This window comes from Schistocerca gregaria, chromosome 2, assembly GCF_023897955.1.
Source record: "Schistocerca gregaria isolate iqSchGreg1 chromosome 2, iqSchGreg1.2, whole genome shotgun sequence".
Taxonomy (NCBI): domain Eukaryota; kingdom Metazoa; phylum Arthropoda; class Insecta; order Orthoptera; family Acrididae; genus Schistocerca; species Schistocerca gregaria.
Genome location: NC_064921.1, coordinates 812,000,185 through 812,025,233, shown reverse-complemented (window position 1 = coordinate 812,025,233; position 25,049 = coordinate 812,000,185). Strand labels below are relative to the sequence as shown.

The window sequence follows — 25,049 nt, the reverse complement described above, 5'->3', positions numbered from 1 at the left end:
TCAGTGCATTCCGGTTTTGTTTGTACTGTAATGCACTCAGGTGTGGCTGATATACGTAGAGTTCTTACATTAAAAAAAATCCCAAGAATTTCCCTTTCGTCATGACTGGGTGCCATATGGTTGCCTAAATGCTGTATACGTCGCTTGATTAAGTGTTCAACCTAAAATGTATTGTCTGAAATGATAAACCGTTAATTTCAGCCAATGGTCAACGTTTCCAGTAAGACATACAGTAATCGCATTGTTTGTCTTGTTTGAAAACTGGAAACAAGGTGGTATTTTTCCAGCGCTTGTCTGAAATCTATGGCCAAGTACGACGTTAGCTAAGCCAGAAGGAAACCCTTGGAAGTGTTGCGCGCGGTTCCTGGAACTATTGCGCAGGCTACATGGGCAGCAGTTAGCTACAGCGGGCGCAGTTCAGTATTGCAGTAGACATGAGGAGAGAAGCTCTGTTCGCTGTTCTGCTATGTGCTGTGGGCCTCGTCGCCTGCGGTAGGGACACGGGCAGGGGCAGATCGCCTTCTAACTGTAGGAACAAGACAACGTCGACGTCAGCGTCGGAATTTCCCGAGGTTCAGACGCCCTTAGGTCGGCTGCGGGGAAGCATACTGCAGTCCCTAGATGGCAAAGCGATATTTTCCTTCCGTGGAGTGCGTTACGCACAGCCGCCCGTCGGCGAACTACGATTCAAGGTACTACTGCGGTGCTTATTCATTTTATCTTTGGCTCACTAGATCAGGATCGACGAAAGTCAAAATGTTGCCGGGCAAACAATGTAACAGTGTTGGGCGTAGCCACCCTAGCAGCATTTTTTAATTAATGCTGAATGTTGATTCTTGTCTCGTTTTGTTCAGTTATGGTATGCTTGCTGTACTTCCAGCTTACAAAAAATATTTAAGTGTTCATTACTTCTGCTGGCCAATTTTAAAATGATAGTTGCTTTTCTGCATGGCAGAGCTGAATTAACATTGCCCAGTTATCTTTTCATACTTTAGGCTGGCAGCATTGCAAAGGGATAGGAGCGCAAACTATGAATTCGTTTTCGTCTACAACTCGCAAATGACAGAAAAAGAGGTCTTTTTATTTATTTATTCATCCGTGGAACAATATATATTGTATGGATGTCGTCAGTTTATAATACATGAGCACACATTTACATTTACAATGAAACAGATTTCTCATATTTTGGTGTTAATGTCATATGTTGCTAATAATCTACATCTATGTTAAATATTCTTTTACAGTATAATAATTTTTACGTACTAAGAAGGTTTTAAGCTTTTGTCTGAGAGTGAGGGGCTTATTTATTTCTTTAATTTCCTGTGGTAATTTGTTATTCAGTTTTACCCCTTATAAAATATAATTTTTTGCGTCTTTGCCTTGTTCCATCTATCTAGATGGAGGTGGTGACAAGATCTTGTTTCATGGTCATGTACTAGGCTGTTTGTGTTATACATGTTGAGATTTTTCTTAATGAACATTGTGTTCTGAAATATATACTCACAAGAACAGTTAGAATGCCTAGCTTTCTAAATAATTCTAATACAGTGGGCCCTGTTGTCGCTGTTTGTTATTATCCTTAAGGCTCTTTTCTGTACTTTGAACACAGTTTGTATGGTACTGGCACTTGTTCCCCAAAACATGAACCCATAGCTGATGACTGAGTGTAGGTATCTGTAATATGTTATTTTAAGACAGGTATTACTGCATACCGGTGCAAGGATTCTAAGGGCATAGCATGCTGTGGACAATTTCTTTGCCAAAATGTTGACATGGTTTGTCCATTTCAGTTGGCTGTCTACATTCATTCCTAATAATTTGGTAATTGCTACACATTCTAATCCATTATTATTAACTTTTATTCTAGTGGAATTGTGATTTTTGTTCAATTGGAAATTAATATAGTTAATTTTCTTTACATTTAGGGTTACTTTATTTTTAATGGCCAGTTGTGGACATTATTGAGAGCCTCGTTTGCTCTTTCTGACAGTTGTGTTGGATTTTCACCTGTTATTGCTATGTTACTGTCATCAGCAAAAAGTATTTTTTCTCCATGTCTGATACTTTGTGGGAAGTCGTTAATGTATATAAGAAACAATATTGGGCCTAATACACTTCCCTGTGGGACGCCTATATTCACATGTTCTGGGTCAGACAGGTGTTTTACAAGGGAATTGTTTGAAACTTGTGATATCTCAACTTGCTGAACTCTGTTTTCCAAGTATGATTTGAACCACTTCTTTGTCACACCTCTTATTCGTATCGACAGGAAAGGGATGGTGGAATCTTTTGCAGGATGAGATAGATTCCTTTTATACAGAAGGTGAGCTCTCGAGGATGTCCCCAGCTAGGGGGAAGGGAGGGCAGTTGCCCCCTTAATAAAAACTTCACAAACCGAACTCACATCCAAGCTGTAAAACAGACATGTATCAATCCAGTAACAGTTAGAAGAAAGCCAGAGCATGTTAGTGCACCCAGAGCAGTTTCTTGTGAACTATGAAAACTGTGAGATGCCGCCACCCGCCCAGATTAGAATTTGGGCTGTTTTAATCAAGATTTAAAAGAGCTGTGCAAGCAGTAGACATTCAGAAATGTGTATGAAATCTTATGGGACTTAACTGCTAAGGTCATCAGTCCCTAAGCTTACACACTACTTAACCTAAATTATCCTAAGGTCAAACACAGACACCCACGCCCGAGGGAGAACTCAAACCTCCACTGGGACCAGCCGCCCACTCCATGACTGTAGCGCCCCAGACCGCTCGGCTAATCCCAGGTGGTAAGCAGTAGATGTATTACAACATTCTTCACTTGCCCTCATGAGCCACACTACCAAATGATATTTTTGATTAATAACAAAAGTGAATGTAAGTAGTCACATGCAATTCACAGCCACAAAACTGGAAGTACAAATAATTTCTACATAGCTTATGTATTACCGTCTGTGGTTCTGACAGAAGTTTTACTCATTACAACGAAAAACCAGCCAAAGTTGCAAATTTCACATTTTTTATTCCGTCAGTAAATAATATCGGGCTGGGATCCGTTTTCAAAACATCATAACAGACAGTCAAACTGTTATTTCTGATAATGCAAAAACCATGACAAAAATGTGTGAATGAACAGTTACAGCACCTAAAACTAGTCATCAAGTGAAGAAAAAAGTGAAATTTTGCAACTTGGCTATTTTTTTGTTGTACTGATAAAAAGAAGTTGCTGACCTACAATTATTTCAGCATGTAGGAAGTTTGTAGAAGTCTTATTGTTGCTAACTTATTCGTTTTGAAAGATTCTGCAACTGTGTTGAGATTCAAAATGTATCCTTTATTTCACCGTCCCTGTCACACATTGATCTGTATGTTGACTAACATTCTGATGTATAGTTCCATGTCCATGTGGTTACAGCAGGTTTCTTACACCACTACTACACTGAAACCAGCCATTATAACAATAACTGTGCAACTGATACAGTAAAATAAAGGAGAAATTTTGAAGAAAAGTTTAATGTTCTGAAACAAATTTCCTTAATTATCTACAGGCAGATACCAGGCACAAAATTGCAAATCCCCAAATATTTGAAATTAAAGAGTACCTCATTAGCCATCCCTTCCATAATTTATCAGAATATTTGGATTCAGAGATGTAAATTCCAATTAACTATGATTTTCACAGTAAACAAACTTTAACTTCCCCGGTATATAGACAGCTGATAATGTTTTGTGCAAAGTTACATATATGCTTAATTTGAATTATTATATAAAAATAGCAGCTATATGGTGTAAGAGGAAGAGCAGTAACTCTTTTTCAAATTACAGGAGCTGTTTTTTCTGTTGGTGTAGATACTCCATATAATAAAGTAATCTAGACTATTCTTAATCCCAGTGAACAGACCAGCACTAACTGTAATTGGTTGTTAGTATTTTTTACATATAGGCTGCTTCATCTGCCAAGTAATTTATAATGTTACCTCTTCAACATACCTGAAAGTTGTGGCCCATACTGTGTTAAAGAATGAAAGAATGTTCACACACATACCTAGCAAGTTTATGTATTTATTTGTTTATGTACTCTTTGCCCAAGGACTCTGGTTGATACTTTGCAGCTGAGGGTATAAGGTGTGCCATGCAGTTTTATATATACAATAAATCTACAATAAAGTAAACTGGATTACATTTTACAGCTACAATGTGATTATTTCATATGTTCATTACAATATAACAGCTAGCATTTACTTCGGTATTTAATACTCACTCATCTATACCATTACCTAAAGACAAGTTGTTGTTTAGTGATCTTACAAAATTTCTCAAAAAGTTCCTGACTGATTTTCTTCAAATTTTTACAGAATATTGTAATAAATATGGAGCAAAATACAGGTATACAGGGTGTCCCATTTATCTTTACCAACCTAAATGACTGTTTGTTCAGATGCAAATTACAAAATGTTTCAAGCAAGTGTTCTTTAGCCACCAAGGGGACATCAATCAGGATGATTGTCTTTGTTGTAGCTTTGTTTTTTTACAAAGATGTGAACTGTGGTCTGACTTTTTTAAATGTCACCCTGTATTTTTTATTCAGTAACTCATTTCCTCTACTAAAGATCTATTCAAAGATGTATCACAGTGTACCATTCACTGAAACATAATGTTATTAATTACATAACACAACATTGACTTTTAGACCTGGATCACAAACTTGTCCACTTGCTGAAGTTGTCAGAAAACAATTGAAAACCAAGTAAAAACATAACACAAAACTGACTTTGACTCTCCTGTACCGTTGCCCAGGAGTAGAACATTCAAAGGTGTTCAAAGTTGTGATCCTGGACACAGATACACTGGTGCACTCGTTGAATGAAAGGATTATTTACTGCTTCCAGTATTGCCTGCTGAAGAGAATTACAAGCAAGCAAGATACGTTCCTGCATATACTCTGGAGTTGTTGGAATATCACAATAGACAACGTTTTTAATGCATCCCCAAAGAAAAAAGTCCAGAGGATTTAAATCAGGAGACCTAGCAGGCCAAGTAACTGTTCCTCCTCGACCAATCCATCTGGCAGGATACCTTCGGTTCAGAACACAATGTGCAGACAAGGCATTACGTGCTGGACATCCATTGTGTTGAAGCCGCATAAGCATTCTGGTTCTTAGTGGCACTTCATCTAGAAGAGGAGGAAGAATTCATCTGAGGGAGTTGGCATATGCTGTGCCGTTTATACTACCATTGATGAAATAAGGGTCAATAATTGCAGTACCAAGCATCCCACATCAGACGTTAACTCTCCATTGACACTGATGTTCCACCTGCTTAAGCCATCGTGGGTTTTCGCTGGACTAATAATGCATGTTCCTTGTATTTACCAGTCCTTTGTTTGAGAAGGAACATTCATTGGTAAATAGAATATTGGAGAAGTAGTTCGGGTTGGTAAGGATTTGCTGCTGTGCCCACTGACAGAACTGTACACGATTCTGGAAATCATTCCCATGCAATTCTTGATGTAAGTGTACATGGTAAGGATGGAATAAGTGATATGCAAGAATATGATGTACACTGATTTTAGGAATGCCAATCTTGTGTTCAAGCTGTCATGTGCTCACATGTGGATTCATAGCAATGGAAGCAAGAACAGTAACTTCTGCAGCTTCATCTGTGCGAGTGCTACAATGCTTGTGCTGTCATGGGTTGAAACTTTCCATTTCCTGAATTGTTGAAACAAGATGAGAGAACATCCATCAGGAAGGTGGGTTCTTGTCAGGATATCACTCTCTGTACAGTTCCGCTGCCTACATTGCGTTTCACCTATCTTCAACAACAACAATAAAAGAGACATTATGTTGATGCAGTTTGTAGCAAGGACAGCCTTTACTGTATGCCTACTCTACACAACAGTATTTAAAAGGACTAAACTACTGTACTAAATGTACCTGTACATAAGAAAACTGCATTGCAATTACTGTTCTGCAATTTCTTACATTCCTTATAGATGAGTAGATTTCTACCTTCTCTTCGTTAGTGTACATTCTACTCACACAACTTTTCAACTGACGATGGTTGATGGAATGATGGGTGTGTATTCTGCTTATGTATATATTTGTCCTCTGTCAATGTCAGCACGTGGATGTGTTCCATTACCCCGAGTACCTACACTAAGCACTGGGAGTGGTAACATCAGTGTTGTGTTATGTAATTAATAATGTTCTGTTTCAGTGAATGGTACACTGTGATATGTTTTTGAATAGGTCTTTGGGAGAGAAAATGAATTACAAAATGAAAAATACAGGGCGCCATTTAAAAAAGTAATACCACTGTTCATATCTTTGTAAAAAAACAAAGCTACAATGAAGGCAGTCATGCTGATTGATGTCTCCCTGATGGCTAAAGAACATTTGCTTGAAACATTTTGTAATTTGCGCCTGGACAAACAGTTATTTATGGTGGGTAAGATAAATGGGACACCCTGTATAAAGGGGAAAAGTTTTTAGCAAAATAAATATTTGGACACGCATAGGGTATATACTTTTTGATTTATATAAAAATTAGGGGAAAATTGTGAGCGAAAATCCCTTCAAATATTTACATGGTGTTCTACTAAACATTCAGACCAACATAAGCTATATATTTTTGATATATATGATGTGTAAACATATGTGTAATATATAAATGGGAACATTCTTCGCAAAAAAATCAAAAAGTTCCTGACTGATTTCCTTCAGATTTTCACACAATGCTCTACTAAGCATTTGGATGGATGTAGGATACATATTTTAATATACATAATTTTATATAATGTATAATAGGGAAAGTTATGAAAAATCTGAAAACTTCTTGACCAACTGACTTCAAATTTTTGCACAATACTGTAATAAACTTTCAGGTGGAGGTTGGCTATATATTTTCTTAAACAACAACATGCAGATGCTCTGTTAAAACAAACTGAGAAAGCTAGTGCTGTGCTGTGAAAATGTGTGGCTTCATATTTTTCCCTTAGACAGTTTTAACTACAATGGCTGGACATTTAAACATTAAGCATATTGTTTCTCCCATACATATTATTTCTCCATATATATAATTTTAAACAAAAATTGTTTATACAACTATGTGCTGTTTTGTTTTCTTCCTCAGTCAGTTTTAACATAAAGCAGGAACATTTTGTTTATGGCTTATTGGCTTTTGACTGGAATACTACTCAGAATGCTGAATCTGAATCATCTGTTTACAGATTGTAAATTTGAAAAATACTATCCCCACATATCCAAGCAAGCAACATTAAGATTTAACATCACACTGAGGAGACTGAGGATGTTACTGACAGAATGCAAGCTCACAATGTTTCAAGGATGGGGAAGGAAATCGTCCATGCCTTTCTCAAAGGAGCAATCCCCACATTTGCCCATGGCGGTTTAGGGAAATCAAGGAACACCTAAATTAGGATGGCCAGAGGAGAGGTCTCTCTCATACACTGCATATACCAATGATCCCAACAGATTTACCCATTCATTTTAAGCTACTTCAATTCACAATCTAGGTTTGTTAATAGTTCCTAAAATTTTTGTGCGGCTTACTTCCTTTTATTGCCTCATTATTTAATTTATTATTTACATTAAACATTCCACTTCATTTGATTTTTGAAGCTAGGTAAATTGCTTTAGATTTGCTTTTAAAAAGATTTTTTTTTATATTTATGCTCTAACTTTCTATAATTATGGCTGTGGAGCATAATATAAAAGCATGTATGCCCAATGAAATGTCTGATCTCATTCATTTATGCACTCATTATGTACCTTACATCTTATCAAGAAAGAGTACAGGTCAAAGTGTACATTACAAAAGATGTGAAATCTTAGGATTTGATCTGTATGTTGTAGCAACAATAAAATATCACTACACTACTTAATGTAATTTAGATGGATAAAAATCTACTCACCTAGCGGCAACAGTAGAAAACAAATGTAAAAGACATGGAAAGGGAGAAGCTTTTGAAGCCAGTATCTCCTTCTACCAGAAGTTTGGAGGCAAAGGAAGAGGGATGAAAGAAAAGGACTAGTGTTGTTCAGCAAAGTGGCGAGAGTTGCCCAGACTTGCTGAACGGGGGGAGAAATAAAGGCTGATTTTAGTGCCTGTGCCAGATGAGATTTGAAAACCGGAGCACTTAAAGATGGAAGACATGGTAATAAGCAACTCAGATATTACTGAACAAACTTCATACAAGTGCCAGCAAGAGTGGAAAGCTAAGTGCATTATACATGAGAGGCAGGTAAGGGTGTTGGGGAAAAATAGATAGGTCAGAAATAAAATGGGGGGACAAAAGAAATACATACTGAAAAGAAATTCTGAGACTACAGAAAGTAATGTACATTTAGGCCAGGTGGGCAGTAAGAACCAAGCACAAGTTGTAATACCAGTTGCCGCCTGTGAAGTTCTCAGAAACTTTGCTGCCTCCTAAAAATATGTCCGTCCTGTCTACCACCCTACACAGTCTGTCTGCCACTTTAGAATGCACTTCACTTTCTGTTCTTATAGACTCTTGCCTGATGTTTGTTCAGTAATCTCTTGTCTTGCGTATTAACCCTATCTTCAATCTTTAAGTTCACAGGTTTTCAAGTCCCAGCTTTTGCAGGGACCAGCAATTAGTCTTTCCTTCTCATGCCATCTAGTATGTCTTCCATGACCCAGTGTTCTGGGTGACTTTCTTGTATTCTCCCCTTTTCCTAAATCTCACCATTCCTTTCCCTTCATCCCTTTTCCTTTCCTTTCAACCCTCCTTCCAGTAAAAGGAACTACTGGCTCTGAAATCCTGCATGTTACAATATCTTTTATGTTTTTTCTCCTGCCGCTGCTTGGTGAGTGGATTTTTTATCCATGCATCTTTTGTTTTCAAACATTGATTATTTTCTTTACTGTACTATTTAATGCTGTCCATACATCAAATTACACTTGATGAAATAATTAATTATACATCATGTATACGTAAGTAAGCAGATAACATAGCCTTTCACACTAATCTTTGAATTTACAGTCACCAGTGCCAGTTGGGCCATGGAATGGTGTAAAGAATGCTACAAAGGATGGTTCAAGGTGTCCTTCAACACAAAACACTAATGATACATCAGAAGACTGTTTGTTTCTCAATGTGTATACAACAAAAGTGAGTAAGAAGACTACAGTGGTAAACAATTAGTGTGCTATGAATATTTCATGTAAGTTCCATTTTATTGAGATACACAACTATTAGCACAAGCTTATAGACATTATGTAATAAATAGTCTAAAATTTAATGCAAATTAATGTGAGATGGTGGTCACAACAAGAAAAAAGGGTATTTACAACAAAAATAACACTGGGTATGGAGTAGCTCAAATCGGTGAAAGTTTCAACTACTGGGGATTGTAATACAAAAAAAGGGAAGGAAATAAGGAATGTGAAAGTCACAATATGAACAGTGAAGTCTCACAGAAAAGTACCAATTACGATTTCAATCTGTAGAAGCCTGTGCCATGAATACAAGAAAGAGTAAGATACGACAAAGTAAAATGAAGTTTCTGAGAAGTTGGACATTTGTAACAAAAATGGAAAAGTTGGTAACCAAAACACAAGAGGAACCCCTGAAGAAAAGATTGAGATGTGAAGATTAGAATGGTACTGGAATGCAGGGAAAGTGGAAGAAGGTGCAGAGGAAGATGGACAATATGACGATGGAAGGCAAGAGGGGAAGGGACAAGGTGGCTAAAAGGAGCAGAAAAAAGCATTGAAAGGAGAAGACTGGGCCAAAGTAACAAAAGAAAGGTGGCAGTAAGACCAGAGCAGATGAAGAAGTATGTGTTTCAAGCAGACCTTACAAGTACCTGGAAAGTGTACAGAATAATAATAAGTGTGATTTAAAAGTTTGTATTTGCTGTCTTTCATTTGGTTACATTATTAGTATTGGTAATCAATTGTTTGATATACATTTTATTCTGATATGTATGAAAAACCTTCGTGTACAAGTTATTTAAGACCATTACATTTGTGTACCTATCACTATGAGTATGAATCATAACATGTTCTTTGTTATGACAGTTGCCACATAACACCAGAAATCCTCAGAGGCCAGTGATAGTGTTTCTTCACCCTAGTGCCTATTACGTCTTCAGTGGTACCAGTGACTTGTACGGTCCTCAGTATTTGATGGATGAGGACATTGTTCTGGTAACAATCAACTACAGGCTTGGAGCTTTGGGTATGTTGAGCAAATGCAGCAATAGGCATGTGTGTGTGCATGTGTTTTTGTTGTGGTTTGTATCTCACCTTGTAATTTCTGATAATAGATAACAACTATGATGCCCATAATGAAACTGTTGTATTTTAGACATTACTGCATAAGGGTGATACTTTAAGAAACAGGAGAAGTAATAAAAAGTATTATTGTTATACTCTGTATTCTGTACATAATTATAGTTGGTGATTCGGGAAACATTATCATTTTATCTGCATAAATTCACTATTATTGGTAAGTTACTGTTAATTAGTTTTTTTACACCTGGGCCAGCCATGGTGTGCCAAACTGCACATGAGCAGTGTGGGCCGCATGCGGACTGAGGCTTGGTTTTGGTTTGTAGTTCTCAATGCGACATTTTTGGTTGGAATGTCTTTCTTTGGTTTGGCAGGATCATAGTGTCAGCCCAGTTTACCCTTTTCCATTTGTTCCTGGTATAAAAAAAGTTCACAGGTCCAGTGGGTGTCATCACACAAAAAATACCGTCTATCAATGTATTGTCATAAGCTTAAGACATGAATGGGGATGTCAGAGAAGAAGGATGAGAATTCTCAGTATCTGCTGTGTGTGATAGTGGCAAAATCAATGGTAACACAAATTTGCTATGGAATGACATGACAACACCATACAGAAAGAATTTAAAGATTTAGTTGACTATGAAAAAGGAAAATATTACACCCGTTGACAGGTTCTTTACATCAAGGAGCATTTTACGCTAAATTTGTGAGCATGGACCATGTGATGAAATTGGTGATACGAACAGTAAATTTTGTGAAGTCACTTGAATTATTCCACTGTTAGCAGAACTCAACTTTAAATATTACAGAAAAGTATGTTTTTCAAATCAAGGGACATGTCTGGAACAATTTTTCGATTTAAAGAGTGAAAATCAGAAAATCCAGACTAGATTCCAAAACTTTATGTGTTTTAAGTGAACTTGACTGCACACAGCCCACAGAAAAGCATTGCAAGATAAGAAACAACTTATTTGTGATTTTATGGGAATGGATTTAAAAAGAAAATCATCTTGTGGAAGGGACAAATTCTGACAAAAAACACTATGGTTTCCCCTAAGCAGCTCACTGGCATTAAAGGATATGCAAGGTTTGAAAAATCCATTGTGGCCTTTGAAAGATTTACAAGAATAGTTAACTAAGGACGCTGTCAATCTTACATGTGTTTTCGAGCTGTTTTTAAGTGGGTTTGCTATTTTAATTGAAAGCACCCCTGTGCATCTGCAGATGTATCTGATTGATCTGCTTGTAATTCCTATTTAAAAGACAAATTATTTTACATTGCAATTGTCCAGGAGATCTACATTATTTTCCTAGGGAAGAGTTTCAACATCTCAATAAAGAGGTTGCAAATGTGATAAACTATTTCTATCAACAAATGTGTATGAAAGGCTTTTTTCAATTATGAAACTAAATAAGTCATGAATATGTGGCAACCTGGGCATGAAAGTGTGTGAAGTTGTCTTCATCTGTCCATATGGTGACAGTTGTTACCAGATAAAAATTATGTCTTCAGTGTGCCAAAAATAATTAAATTTTGTTTGTGATCTGCATTGAAAAATATTAAATCAAGTCATATGCAAATGCAACTGCATTGCCATTTAAATACAGAGGCTTCACAGTTTCCCACCCTTCCCCCTCCTCACACTCTGATAGCATGGCACGGTGATGGGGGAAGTGTGCATCCAAATGAAAGAGCTATTGGCAGCGAGCCAGAACCCTGCTCACAAGCTGAATTCTAGGGCATCCCTGATTTACATTCTACTTGCAGTGGTGAATGTATTATGTGACAATCATATTACATGTGATAATCATAATACATTGTTACTTTTTTACTCAGATGGGAACTGATTCATTCTGTTAATCATAATTATTTTCAGTGGCTTGCAGTCAAATGTAAGTTATACCTATGGCAACAAATGTGGACTCAAATAAAGCTCCATCAGATTTTATATACAGAGGTTTAATTTTATTGCAAAAGAAAAGGTAGTTTTTAAGAAAATGTTGTTATTCAGGAATGACATAAGAAAGTTACCCTAAAACCTGCAAAGAAAAAGGGAAAAATAACTTGACAAGGGACACTGGAAAATTTAGCACTGAAATATGTTATGAAGTAATGCTTGCACATTTGCATGCCGCACACATTAGTAGTGTGCATCATCTGTAAGAGTGCAGTGCAAAAGATCAATACGTGTGGACTTCCTATAAAGCCTGCCATGGAGGACTGCCTATTTAAATCCTGGTTGTGATATTTGTCCATGTTACAACACAAGTGATGATGAGTGTGGCATTGTTTTCCATGTAGTTTTCAGTCTGTGGTTTGTCCTATGTTTCGTCTACAATGTCTAACAGTGCTACTGATGAGTTTTCACACTGGCAGCAAAGGGTTTGTACTGCGGTGTTCCAGTGTCTCAGTCAACAGTATAACATCTTTGCCGCAGCACAACACAATCAAATTCATGTTTTGCAAATGCTTGCCTGTGTTGTGTCCAATTCAGGTCCATCTCAATCTACGTCATCTGATGTGCCAGTTGCTACCCCGGTCATCGTTTGTTCCCTGCTGTTTCCAGTGTACTCTGAGTCTGTTGAAGAATGGGAAGCCTATGAGAAACAGTTGCAGCAGAATTTTCATGCATTTGGATTGACTGATGTTTTCCTGTGTCATCCTTTGTTTTTGTCTTGGTTATTACCCTGGGTGTATCAACTCTTTTGGCCTCCCTTGTAGGATCCATCTTCACTCTCTTTCAATAATATGTGTGACCTTCTTTCAAAATACTGCTGTAAATGGATGCATGTCATTGCTGCTCAAGTTGAGTTCTATTGGTATCACAAGAAACCGGAACATTCCAGTAAGACTTTGACAACCGAGTTTCACTGTTTAAGATGTCATCATTTTGTCACTGATCTATATAAGGAGTCATATGCTAACCAAATGGTTTGTGATGCAGTCATTCAGTTGGCCCCCGATCATGAGGGTCATGGCAGACCTTTCAATGTGAAAACCCCTTCCTCTCCAACGTTTTGACTATTTCACTGTTGTTTAAGGTTCTGAGGGCTGCAGGTACTCAAACTGAATTATGGTGTAAGGTTACAGAAGTTCAGCTCGCTTCCCCTCACTATTTGTGGGATGATATGGTAGCAACAGTTTGCATGCAAGAAATACATCACAGCAGCCGGCCTACCTTACTGCAGCAGCAGCAGCAGCAGCAGCAGCAGCACAGCAATCCCAGTAATGAACAACACAAGCACTGCACAGTTCCCTCTTGTCCATTGTGTTGTCACTCATGATAGGCTGGATTGTCCTGAGTGGTGTGCTGTTTGCTGCCAGTACAACAAAACAGGCCACATTGCCCGTCTTTGTAATGCAAAGTTCCAAGATCTTTTTATTGGTAAGCTTTTTATTGATGTCAAGGTTTATTGGAATGTTTTGCACGTGAAAGTCGACACTGGTGCTGCTGTGTCATTATTCATCTTGCATATGTGTACATGGACTTGGTTCTCACACTTCAGCACCAGTGTCACATACATTAGTCACATACAATAAACAAGGCATTCCAATATTAGGTAGTTTCTCAGTCCTAGTCACATGTAAATCTGTGGTTCATCTGCTGACTTTTCTGGTGGTGAACAATGCATACACCAAAAATTTATTTGATTTGGGCACCTTTAACCTTTTCGGCTTGACTATTTCTGATAAAGTTAATCTTGTCTCTGATCAAGTGCCTTATAAACAACCCATCTCTTTATGTTCTGAATTTTCGGCCATCTTTTCTGAAGGTTTGGCTTGTGCCAATAATTTCAAAGCTCATATTACCATGAAACCTTCAGTGAGACCCCGTTTCTTTCGGGATCACATGGTGCTGATATCACTCTGTGACCAAGTTGAGTTGGAGCTTGACTGCCTCACGGCCTCTGGGGTTGTCCAACTGATTGCATCCAGTCAATGGGTTACCCTGTCAGTCATTGTAAAGAAACCATCAGGATGGTTATCCCTTCATGCTGATTTCAACATTTCTGCCAATGCTCAGTTTGTCATTGACACATATACCTTGCCATGTCCTGACAATGATTAGATTAGATTAGATTAGATTAGTTTTTCCATAGATCTGTACTGAGGAGATCCTTGTGGATGTGGAACATGTCAATTTTTACTTTTTTTAAATTTTTTAAAAGCTGAAATAATAATACTAATAGTATGAATATATACAATACATCATTTGATTCTATTAAAATATTCGTCAATGGAGTAGAAGGAGTTGGCCACTAGTAAGTCTTCCAGGCTCCTTTTAAACTGATCTTTATTTGTAACTAATTTTTTTGTTTTCTGGCAAATGATTGAAGATGAGTGTTCCTGAGTAGTGGACCCCTTTTTGAACTAAAGTAAGTGCATTTAAGTCCTTGTGCAGATCATTTTTGTTCCTGGTATTGTATGTGTGAACTGAGCTGTTTGTTGGAAAAAGAGATATATTATTTAGGACAAATTTCATTAAGAAGTAAATATACTGAGAGGCAGTAGTTAGTATACCCAGCTCTTTGAAGAGGTTTCTACAGAATGTCCATAAATTTACTCCACAAATATTATGTATTACATGCTTTTGGACTCTGAAAACTTTTGTTTGATTTGAAGAGTTACCCCAAAATATTGTACCATATGACATTATGGAATGAAAGTAGGCAAAGTATGCAAGCTTTTTCATTTTTATGTCATCTATGTCTGCTAACACTTGAATTTGCAAATACATCTTTGTTAAGGCATTTCTGCTGTTCTGTGGTGTGCTCCTCCCAACTGAATTTATTATCAAGTTGTAATCCCAGGAATTTAAGACTGTCAACTTCTTCCAACTGCTCTTCTTCATACTTTATGCATATTCTGGGTGGAAACCTCTTACAGGTTCTGAATAGCATATAGTGACTATTTTCGAAGTTTCATGTCAGGGAGTTTTTTTGTCAGTGAGTTTTTCTGCTAAGGGGATGCATTGGCAGAGGTCAGAAAATAAACAGGGTGGGAAATAAAATTGGAGAGGAGATGACAGGACAGTTTCAACCCCCTCTATCCTGCCATCTCCTCCCCAATCTCATCTCCCATCCTGTTTATTTGTGGCCCTCTGCCAACACATCAACCCATCTTTCGGCACTCCTCTCCATTTTTGCTCCTTTTTTTTCCCCCACCTCCCTTCCCCACGTCTTCATGATGGTGTGCCTGTTGGCATTCCAGTCCATGCACAATCCACCAAACACTGTTCATCTCTCTTGCCACCAGTACACTACTGTCTCTTCCCCTTCCCTGTCCCCTCTGGATTGCTGCTTGCATCCCATGCGATAGTTGCATTCTGGCTCTAGATGCTGGAGTTGGCGATTGTGCGTGTGTGTGAGGTATGCTTGGTTTTGTGTGCGAATGGTGCGTGTCTCTCTTTTACTGATGAAGGCTGTGGCCAAAAGCTTTATGTAAGTGCCTTTTAATTGTACCCTTCTGCAACTTGACGTGTCTTCGTAACGGCAAGGAGGAATCTATCTTTTCCTATATTGTTGATACTCCTGACTGGAATTTCAATTGTTTGAAATATTTTTTTCATGTGATATAATTAACAAATTAACAATGTTCTGATATTTTCCTTTACTTGTACTGTGAAACCTTGCTTCTTGCCAAATTTCTTGATTCAAGGTGAACAGGTTGTTGTAATGAGCGAGATTGTAGTGTATCAAAATATTTGACATAAATAGTCATGTCTTTCACTTGCATTAACTCAGAAGCTTAAGTTTCTTCACCATAAAGGGACCAAAGACTTTAATATGTGAGAAATTTCACCTTGATATGTCTACCTGTTCCTGAGAAAAAGGGATCTCAACAGACAGATGGACAGGCAGGCTTTGGGACAATAAATGACAAATTTTTATTTTTCACTTTTCGTGATGTATTTGTTAATTCACAATTTTGAATTGTTTTCTTTATTTGTACTGTGAAACTTTGCTTCATGTCAGATTTCATGCTTTAGCTCAACAGGCTTTGATGCATGTGTTTGAGAATACCAAAATTTGTGACATAAATAGCTGTATCTTTTAACTGAATTGACTAATATGGTGCAATTTTGTTACAACACTAAGGGACCATAGACCTTAGTATGTGACATAAATCCCAACTTGATATGTTTTCCCTTTCCTGAGAAAAGGGGTTTTTTAACAGTTGTACAGACAGACAAGAAGGCAAGCAGACAGACAGACCAACAAGAAAGTGATCTTACAATGGTTCCATTTTTAGCGATTGATGTATGGCACTCTGAAAAGGAAAAAATAAAAATAATACAGCATTTGAAAAAATGGTAAGGCAATAACAAAAACAAGGAGAGGATTGGAATAAAAACAGACAACAACAGATGTGAATAATTCGACTTTAAGGCCTGTTGGGTGTTGGAAATCAAGGACATACTGTACAGATATAGAAAATTGTTTTACTTCAGCTGTAACTAGTCTTTGCCTGCTGTTGTTTTGTTTGTAAACCATTCAGCCATCTCTGGAGGAAGCTGGAAAAACTCTCACTGAAGTGCTGTCAGCCACCTTTTATACCAGCCAAGTGCACATATCAGTACACAGCAAATTACAGTGGGATAAATACTATTTGAGTGGCAGAGATATATGCTACTTTGATGTCATCTGTGAAGGATATTGTTTTGTGTCATTGTCGACATTGTAGTGTCTTGTACTGTAGGAATCAAGTGAGAGGATATTATTTGGTGGCTGGTATCCTCTTTCTACAACACAACTGCAAACATCTATTAACAGGATTCTTTATTTTCTTAAACAGATAGCTGCTACTTAACTTTACAGCATCCATTTGTTGTAGTGCAAGGTCTTCCATAATAGTCCACATTAGCCTCACTGCTGGTGAAGTGCAAGTCCTGCTATGTGCTCTAGTTGGGTCACAATGTACCAACAGACACCAATTAGAGTAGTGACTCAGCTAGTAGCTGACCTAGTGACTGAGCTACTAACTGACTGAGACTGACTGATCTAGTGCCTGAGACTGAGCCCTCCGGTCTGTGGCAGCGATCTAAATACTTGCGCTCAAGAGAGTGCTGGCTGTGTGATGCTTGCGAGTCAGTCTTTGGTCTCTCTCCTGATAGGCATGCTTTATCCAGTGCCTGCCATTGATCTTCTTGCTACGTCTTTGCCAACCAGTGTGCTGGCAACAGCTTACACCAGCACATATTGTGTAACAAATTCTTATCATGGTGGGACAGTACCATTGTCTATGAGAGTTAAGTATTGCCAGTGCCAAATTCCACATTTTTTTCAGGGTTAAACCCATCATCACAACTAATTAAAACATTCATCAATTTTATTTTAGTGGCTTCCCTGAAAACCGAATCCCAAAACATGAAACAGGTGCTAAAATCTGAATGTTGTTATAGTCTGTAGCATGGCCACCTTGTTTACAGTGCTTGCACATGGCAGAGCTATATGGCTGTAGCAGGTGGGTATAAAGTCACTGTTCCATGTAATGTCTTCGAATTGTATGGAAAGTACATTTGATGTAAAACAAACCACATTTACAGGCTGCGTTACACATGTCCGTATTCTGTAAAATCAAGTAATCCTTTACAGGGCTAGCAAGTGTGGCTATCTTTGGTGCTGGTACAAAAATAACTTTAAATTTGTCTTTAGAGACGATACACCCTTGTTTAGATGAAAGAAAACAGAAAGGGGAGCCTGTGTCATGGGAGTGCCTTTGTGGCTTTTGTATGTGAATGTGTGTATTTTTTCTAGAAAAAGAGGAAAAGCTCAAAAGCTAGTGTGATCACTTTTTACTGTTATTTGTTTTTATGTTCTATGCATCAGTCTGCTATAGGTGACTGGCTGCCCTTTCCCATTTTTTTTTTTACAATCATATTGACCAACTAGGACCATGTTAACAGTTTCAGTTCCTCTTCTTCCTTTGTTGTTGTTTCCTATTTTTCCTATATTCCCTCTTTTTCTTCCCATGAAGGCTCTTCCTTTCTTCTGTCCATGTTGTTCCCATTTTTTTTATTTCTTCTGCTTTAAAAGCCTTCCAGATTTAGTATTTTATTTTTACAATGGTTTCTTTCCACTATTTCTGATTCTTTGATGTCAGTTCTTTCTAGATCTTTCCTTACTTCTGTGATCCATGCTATTATCAATTTCTTTTTCCAGAAATATAGGAGTATCTGTTTTATTAGTCTATTTCCATCCATTTGGTAGAGGTGTCCAAAAAAGGTTAATCTTCGTTTGGTCATTACTTCAGATATTTTCTCTATATTTTTGTAGATCTCCTCATTACGTCTTGTTTATCAACCATCTGCAGTTTTTATTCACCCATTATTTTTTTTAATAATCCTTCTTTCCAGTACCTCTAGTCTGTCTATTTTATAGTTCATCACTTGGCATTCAAATCCATGTAAACATTCTGTTCTTACCACTGTGGTGTAGTGTTTTAATTTTGTTTTTCTAGATATGCACTTCTTATTGTAAATATTTTTGGTCAAACCATAAGCTCTTTCCATTTTGTTAATTCTGACATCCATTGCAGATTTTTCTGGTTCATTCTGTTGTGTAGTCTCTCCAAGACATTTAAATTTATTTACTTGCTCTATTTTACTTGTTTGTGTTTCTATGAATTTTGGCACTTTTTTATATTTGTCATGAATTTAGTTTTTTCAGCTGAAATTTTGAGACCAGTTCTGTTAGTTTCTGTTCCAGAAGGTTTATCTGTATAACTGATTCTGTCAGGTTTTCTGCAAGTATTGCAAAATCATCTGCAAAAGCCAAGCAGTTTACCTTGATTCCATTTATTTTCCTTCCCAGAGTTACCGGTTCAATTTTGTGATTTTTTAGCTCCGAATTCCAGATCCTTACAATTTTTTTCTAGAACACAATTAAAAAGGAAAGGTGATAAACCATCACCTTGTCTAACACCAGTTTTTATTTCAAATGGCTGAGATTCTGCTCCCATAAATTTGACTTTATATATTGTACCTGTTAATGTTTCACGAAATATATTTGTTAATTTTGATTTAACACCAGATTATCTAATGACCTTATCTATTATTTCTCTGTCTATACAATCAAATGCTTTCTTGAAATCAATAAATGAACGCTATTATTGGTTTGCTGGTTAACATTCTATGGCTACTTTGACTTTAAGTTAAAAATTTATTCTGCACAGGATCTTCCCTTTTGAAAACCACCCTGATATTCTCCCAGTTGTTTGTCTAAAGTATCTACCCCCCAGTCCCGAGAATTTTTGATAATATTTTGTATGCCATTGGAAGAAGTGACACTTCTCTGTAATTATTGACATTTTGTTTGTCTCCCTTTTTATGTAGTAGGTGGATTAATGCTGTTTTCCATTCAACTGGTATCTCTTCAGTTTTCCGAATGTTCTGAAGAAGCAGTTGTAGATCCTTTATGAGTTCTGGTTCTGACCACTTCAATAATTCTGCTGTAATTGAGTCTTTATCACTTGCTTTATTGTTTTTGAGTGTTTTGATGGCTTCATGAATTTCTAACTCTGTTGGTGGGAAATACAGATTTTGACATGTCACTGGAAATTCTAATTTATCTGTTGGAACTGGACAGCTGAAAAGCTTTTCATAACTTTTTGCAAAAATTTCACAATTTCCTTTGTTATTTAATCCCATTTTGCCATTTTCATCTTTGAAACAAATACTTGGTGCCTGATATCTTTTAAGTATGTGTTTAAAAGTTTGGTAAAAGTTTCTAGTATTATTTTTGATGAAATTTTCTTCTGTTTCAGTAAGCTGAGATTTTTGAAAGTTTCTTTTGATTTTCTGGATTATTTCTGATGTTTCTTTTCTTTGTTGTCTGAATTGTCAAGGTCTTCCTCTTTTGCGAACATCTGAATTTTTGAGCTCTTTGTATTAGTTCGTCCTTCCACCATGTCTTCTTTTTATTTTTGGTCAATCCTAAAGTTTTCTCTGCTGCTTGGGTTATTTGCATCTGGAGTTCGTGCCAATCGCTTTCTTTACTTGTCTCAATGTCTTCTCTGAATTTTTCTATATTTTCTTTTGTAATATTAGCTGTAATGGTGTTACAGCTGATTACTTTTGTCGTCACCTTTTTCTTGTTTTAGATGGGAGAAATTTTATTTTAATCTTAGAGAGATAATGATCTGATTCAAATTCCTCATTTCTGACTATTGTAACATTCATAATTTCCGTGATATACATTTTAGATATGGCTACGTGATCCAGTTGAAATTCTCCTAGGTTTGGATTTGGATGTCTCCAAGTTTTGGCTTTTCTTGGTATGCTTGGCATATGTGGACATGAATTTTAACTGGAACATTTTACACATATTGCTCAGTCTTTCACCATTTCTGCTTGTCTTGAGTGTGCTGGATATTCACCTACAATAGTCCTAAATTTCTTTTCCCTTCCAATTTGCATGTTGAAGTCACCAAGAAGTATTTAACATTCTTTTTAGGTATGATAGAATTTTGATTATGTCACCATACACAATCATTAACCAGGCTCCAGGAAGGAAGGAAGGATCTCCTTCCCTATTCTTCCACTGGAGTAATTCCTGTCTGGTGTGTCTACGTCACGGGGGTGAGCATCCTACACTTCAGTAGGCAGGAGTGCTATGATGGCTGAGTTCAGGCAGGGAACCAATCCCCTGGGGTATAACATGGAACTCAAGCCCAGGGTTATGGGTGAAGACCTAAATGGCAGCAACGGCAGAGAAGGAAGACTTCGAAACAGCGTAGCTGGCAGATGAGGCAACCCTTCTTTCTGGGGAATAAATGAGAAGGAACCACTGCTTTGTGATGGAGGGGAAACTCCAAAGGCTAAGGGAGACAACCCCAACAGAAAATCCTTTCTTGCATTAGGAAAGATATCATATATTGCTCTCAAAACACAGACGGGCCTCGGAACGAATCACTCAGGATTTGACTCCGCTGCTTCTTCAAGTACTGGTGCGAATGATGGGAGACCTGATGATATTCATCAGTACAAGAAGATTGAACCAGCTGGATTAAAAAATAACCTAAATATTGGCACCATTAATATATTAACCCTCAATGGAAAAATGGAAGAAATGACAGATGTACTAACAGAGAGAAGGTTAGATGTATTGGGATTAAGCAAAACAACGTGGAAGGGAAAAGGAGAGAAAAATTTGAGAGGAAGAGGAAAACTGTACTGGAGTGGGAATAACAGGTTTGGAAGAAATGGTGTGGCAGTGATGGCAAATAAGTGTGTACAAAACTGTATTGAAAATGTGAGATATATATCAGACAGGATCATAATCTTACACCTGAGATTCAAAAAAGAAACACTAAAAGTAATGCAGATTTATGCACCTCTAGTGGGATGTTGTGAAGGAGAGAAGATGGACTTTGAAAATGAGTTAGAAAACCATATATAGAGTGCTAATATAGTGATGGGAGATTTTAATGCACAGGTAGACAAAGACAGAAAGGAATTTGAGCAAGAGTTTGAATGTTTTGGATACGGAGGCAGAAATGAAGAAGGGGAAAGACTACTGGATTTGTGCCAGAGGATGGGAATGAAAATAGCAAACAGCTGGTTTATGAAGAGAGAAAGTCATGTTATCGCCATATACAGTTGGGATGGAAGAACCAACAGTATAATTGATTATATTCTAGTAGATAGAGAATGGGGAGAGAAAGTAACAAATGTGAAGGTAATTCCAAGTGTGAGTGCAGATGGAGACCATAGATTCCCGGTGAGACAATGGAAAATGAATCAGTGTGTGAAAAATAGAAAACAGAAGAAAGTGATGAGGATAGGGGATTGAAAACAAGGAAAGTGCAAGTGCTAAGAAGTACAGAGAATTAATCACACAAAAATTTCCAAAGGAAGTTTTCTGTGATGTAGAAAAAGAATGGAGTTTATTCAAAGACACTTTAGTTGAAACAGCACAAAAAGTATGTGTGTGGTAGAACATCTGGAAAGGAAAAAGTAAGACAGACAGGTTGGTGGGATGATACCACAATCCAAGCGGTTACAAAAAAAAAAAATGGAGCGTGGAGAAAGTGGTGGAAAACTAAAAATGAAGAAGACCATAAAAGATATATACAGGAAAAGAAGAAGTGCAAAGAAATATTGGAAACAGCAAAGAAAAAGGCATGTAAAGGGTTTACAAAAAAACCTGAAGATGTGAAGAGCAATAAGAAAATGTTCTATAAAATGATGAAAAATAAAAGGAAGGCTTCTGAAGTATGAGTAAAGATGGAAACAGAGGACAGTACTGTGATTGAAGATCCAGGGAATATAGAAGATCTGTCGAAAGAACACTTTAAGAAACTGTTAAATGCTGAGGAGCAGGTACATGAGGAAACAACAAATAATTGAGAAATTGAAAGAAGTTGGGAAGCAGAATTACGACAAATTACACTGGAAGAAATGTAAATAGCTGTGAAGAAGATGAATGGGGGGAAAGCAGCAGGACCTGATGAAGTATCAGTGGACATAGTAAGAGCAGCAGGTACAGTGGGAATGCAATGGCTGTATAGAGTACTATCAAGTGTGTGGAGAAATAGTACAACACCTGACAATTGGAGAAGTGGAGACATTGTACCCATCTTCAAAAAAGGCAATAAATGACTTTGTAAAAACTACGAGGAAGAACCATTATGAGTCATACAGCCAAGATTTTCGAAAGAATTTTAGTAAATTGAATAAGTGAAAAGATAGAGAAGGAGCTGAGTGGAGAACAGCGTGGGTTTAGGAAAGGAAGAAGCACAACTGACCTGATATTTACTATCCATCAACTGATGAAAAAAAAATTGGGAGTATAACAAAAGGGTGATAGTGGTTTTTGTAGACGTAGAAAAGGCATATGACTCAGTTAACAGGGAATGACTCTGGGAATAAATGAAGAAGATAGATATAGAAGATGGATACACTAAGGTAATAAAGACAATGTACAGAGGACAAAATTATAGAATTAGAACATCATTGAAGAACTCTGAATACTTCGAAATAAGACAAAGACTTAAGCAAGGAAGTATTCTATTTCCTGCACTTTTTAATGTTGTGATGGAAGGAATGAATAGGGTAGTTAGAGATATAGTAAAAGAAAAAGACAAAAAGATGATATGGTAATATGGGGTGATAAAGAGGTAGATGTACAGTTACAACTTGATGTGTGGAAGGTAATAATGAAAAGGTATGGATTAAAAATAAATAAAGATAAGAGTGAAGTAATGGTATTTGGAAGAGAGAAAGGGATCAACGGAAATATTACCTTGAATGGAGAACCCCTCAAAGTGGTAGGATGTTTCACTTATTTAGGGAGTGAAGTATCTTGGGATGGAAGAATAAGTAACAAAATTAATAGGAGGTTACAGAAGGGAGGCAATTTTTACAAAACAATAAAACACCTGATTTGGAATAAGGAAGATTCAGAAAAAGCAAAACTCCTTATATATAAGAATTATTGCTTCCCTATTGTTACCTATGGTGGAGAAACATGGACAATGACAGAAAGGGACTGGAGCAGACTGCAAGCAGAGGACATGAAATTTCTCAGAACAGTTAAGGGAAAAACAAGAATGGACAGATTAAGGAATGTAGAGATTTGAAAGGACCTTAAACAAGAAAGTATGAGAGAAGAAATTGAAAGAAAGAGATTAAGATGGTATGGGCATGTTAAGAGGATGCATGGGCAGAGACTCCCCAAAATTATGGAAGAACTAAAGACGGATAGGAAAAGACCCAGAGGGTGCCCAAGAACATGGTGGAAAATGGGAGTGAGAATATCTGTGGAAAGGAGAGGTGTGACCTGGCAGCAAGTGGAGGAAGAAAAGTGGTGGGAGGACCGAGCCAAATGGAGAGGACTCATCAGCACCCAGACCCGGCAGTAGCTGGAGCAGGATCTGGATATAGATAGATAGATAGAAATTTCAGATTCTAAAAGATCCCAGAATTGATTTACTTTCTCCAGATTTATTCTATTGTCTGCATTTACAGGTGAGTTTATGAGGGTGTCACTTTTATTCTTGCACTTTATTGTTAACATGGATATTCTTGCTGAATTTGATATAAATTCTGTTACACTGTCTACAATTTTTTTGTTTACATAAAATGCTGTTCCAAACATTAGCATGTTTTCCTATATTCTCACTGCTGATTTCCCTTTATAAATTCTAGAATGTTGTGTATCAACTACATTCTCATCTAACAATCGTGTTTCCTGGACTGCTATAATGTGTATACCCTTCTTCTGCAGAAACAATTCTAATTCCTTTTGGTTTCCAATTTTTAGAAGAGAATTGACATTTAATGTTCTAAAGTAGTACTTCTTCTTGAGCTGAAACTTGGAAGGCTTGGCTTTGGCAGCTTACTTTTTTGTGGAAGAATCTGAAGAGAAGGTACGGACTGCGAAAGCAAACATGGACTGTAAGGCTATTATGCAATGTCTCACATCAATGATTAAATGAGTTATCTATATAAAAAAACTGAGTAAAGCATGCTTTTGTCATTTTTATTTCATATTTTTATTTGGTATGAATTAAGAAGGTTAATTGAGAAATTGTATATTGTCACTTTTTAAGCAGCTTTTGCTCTGCATGCATTTCATATATAGGATGTACCAGGTAGAATGGCCAGTATTCAGGGATATGACAGGAATGATCATTCAAAGCAAAAAAAGTCTAACAAACTTGGGTTCTGAAATGCATGTCTTAAAGGCTGTGAGTACTTCTACATCTTGAATACTATAAAACAAATCTCTTCTACTGCAAGCTCTCTGTTTTCCATATTTGGAGAGGTAGTAGTG

The 25,049-nt window shown here is 37.1% G+C and overlaps 1 protein-coding gene across 1 annotated transcript in view; it reads left to right on the top strand.

Moving 5' to 3' along the window:
- Positions 1 to 325: 325 nt before the first annotated feature.
- The window catches only part of LOC126335114 (esterase E4-like), a 96,106-nt gene continuing 71,382 nt past the window's right edge, over positions 326 to 25,049 (top strand). Inside the window, exons 1-3 of the mRNA XM_049998068.1 lie at positions 326 to 692; positions 9,019 to 9,147; positions 10,059 to 10,218. Of these exons, the coding sequence (XP_049854025.1) occupies positions 435 to 692; positions 9,019 to 9,147; positions 10,059 to 10,218 (547 nt within the window). The 5' untranslated portion in view covers positions 326 to 434. The remainder of the gene's footprint in view (positions 693 to 9,018; positions 9,148 to 10,058; positions 10,219 to 25,049) is intronic.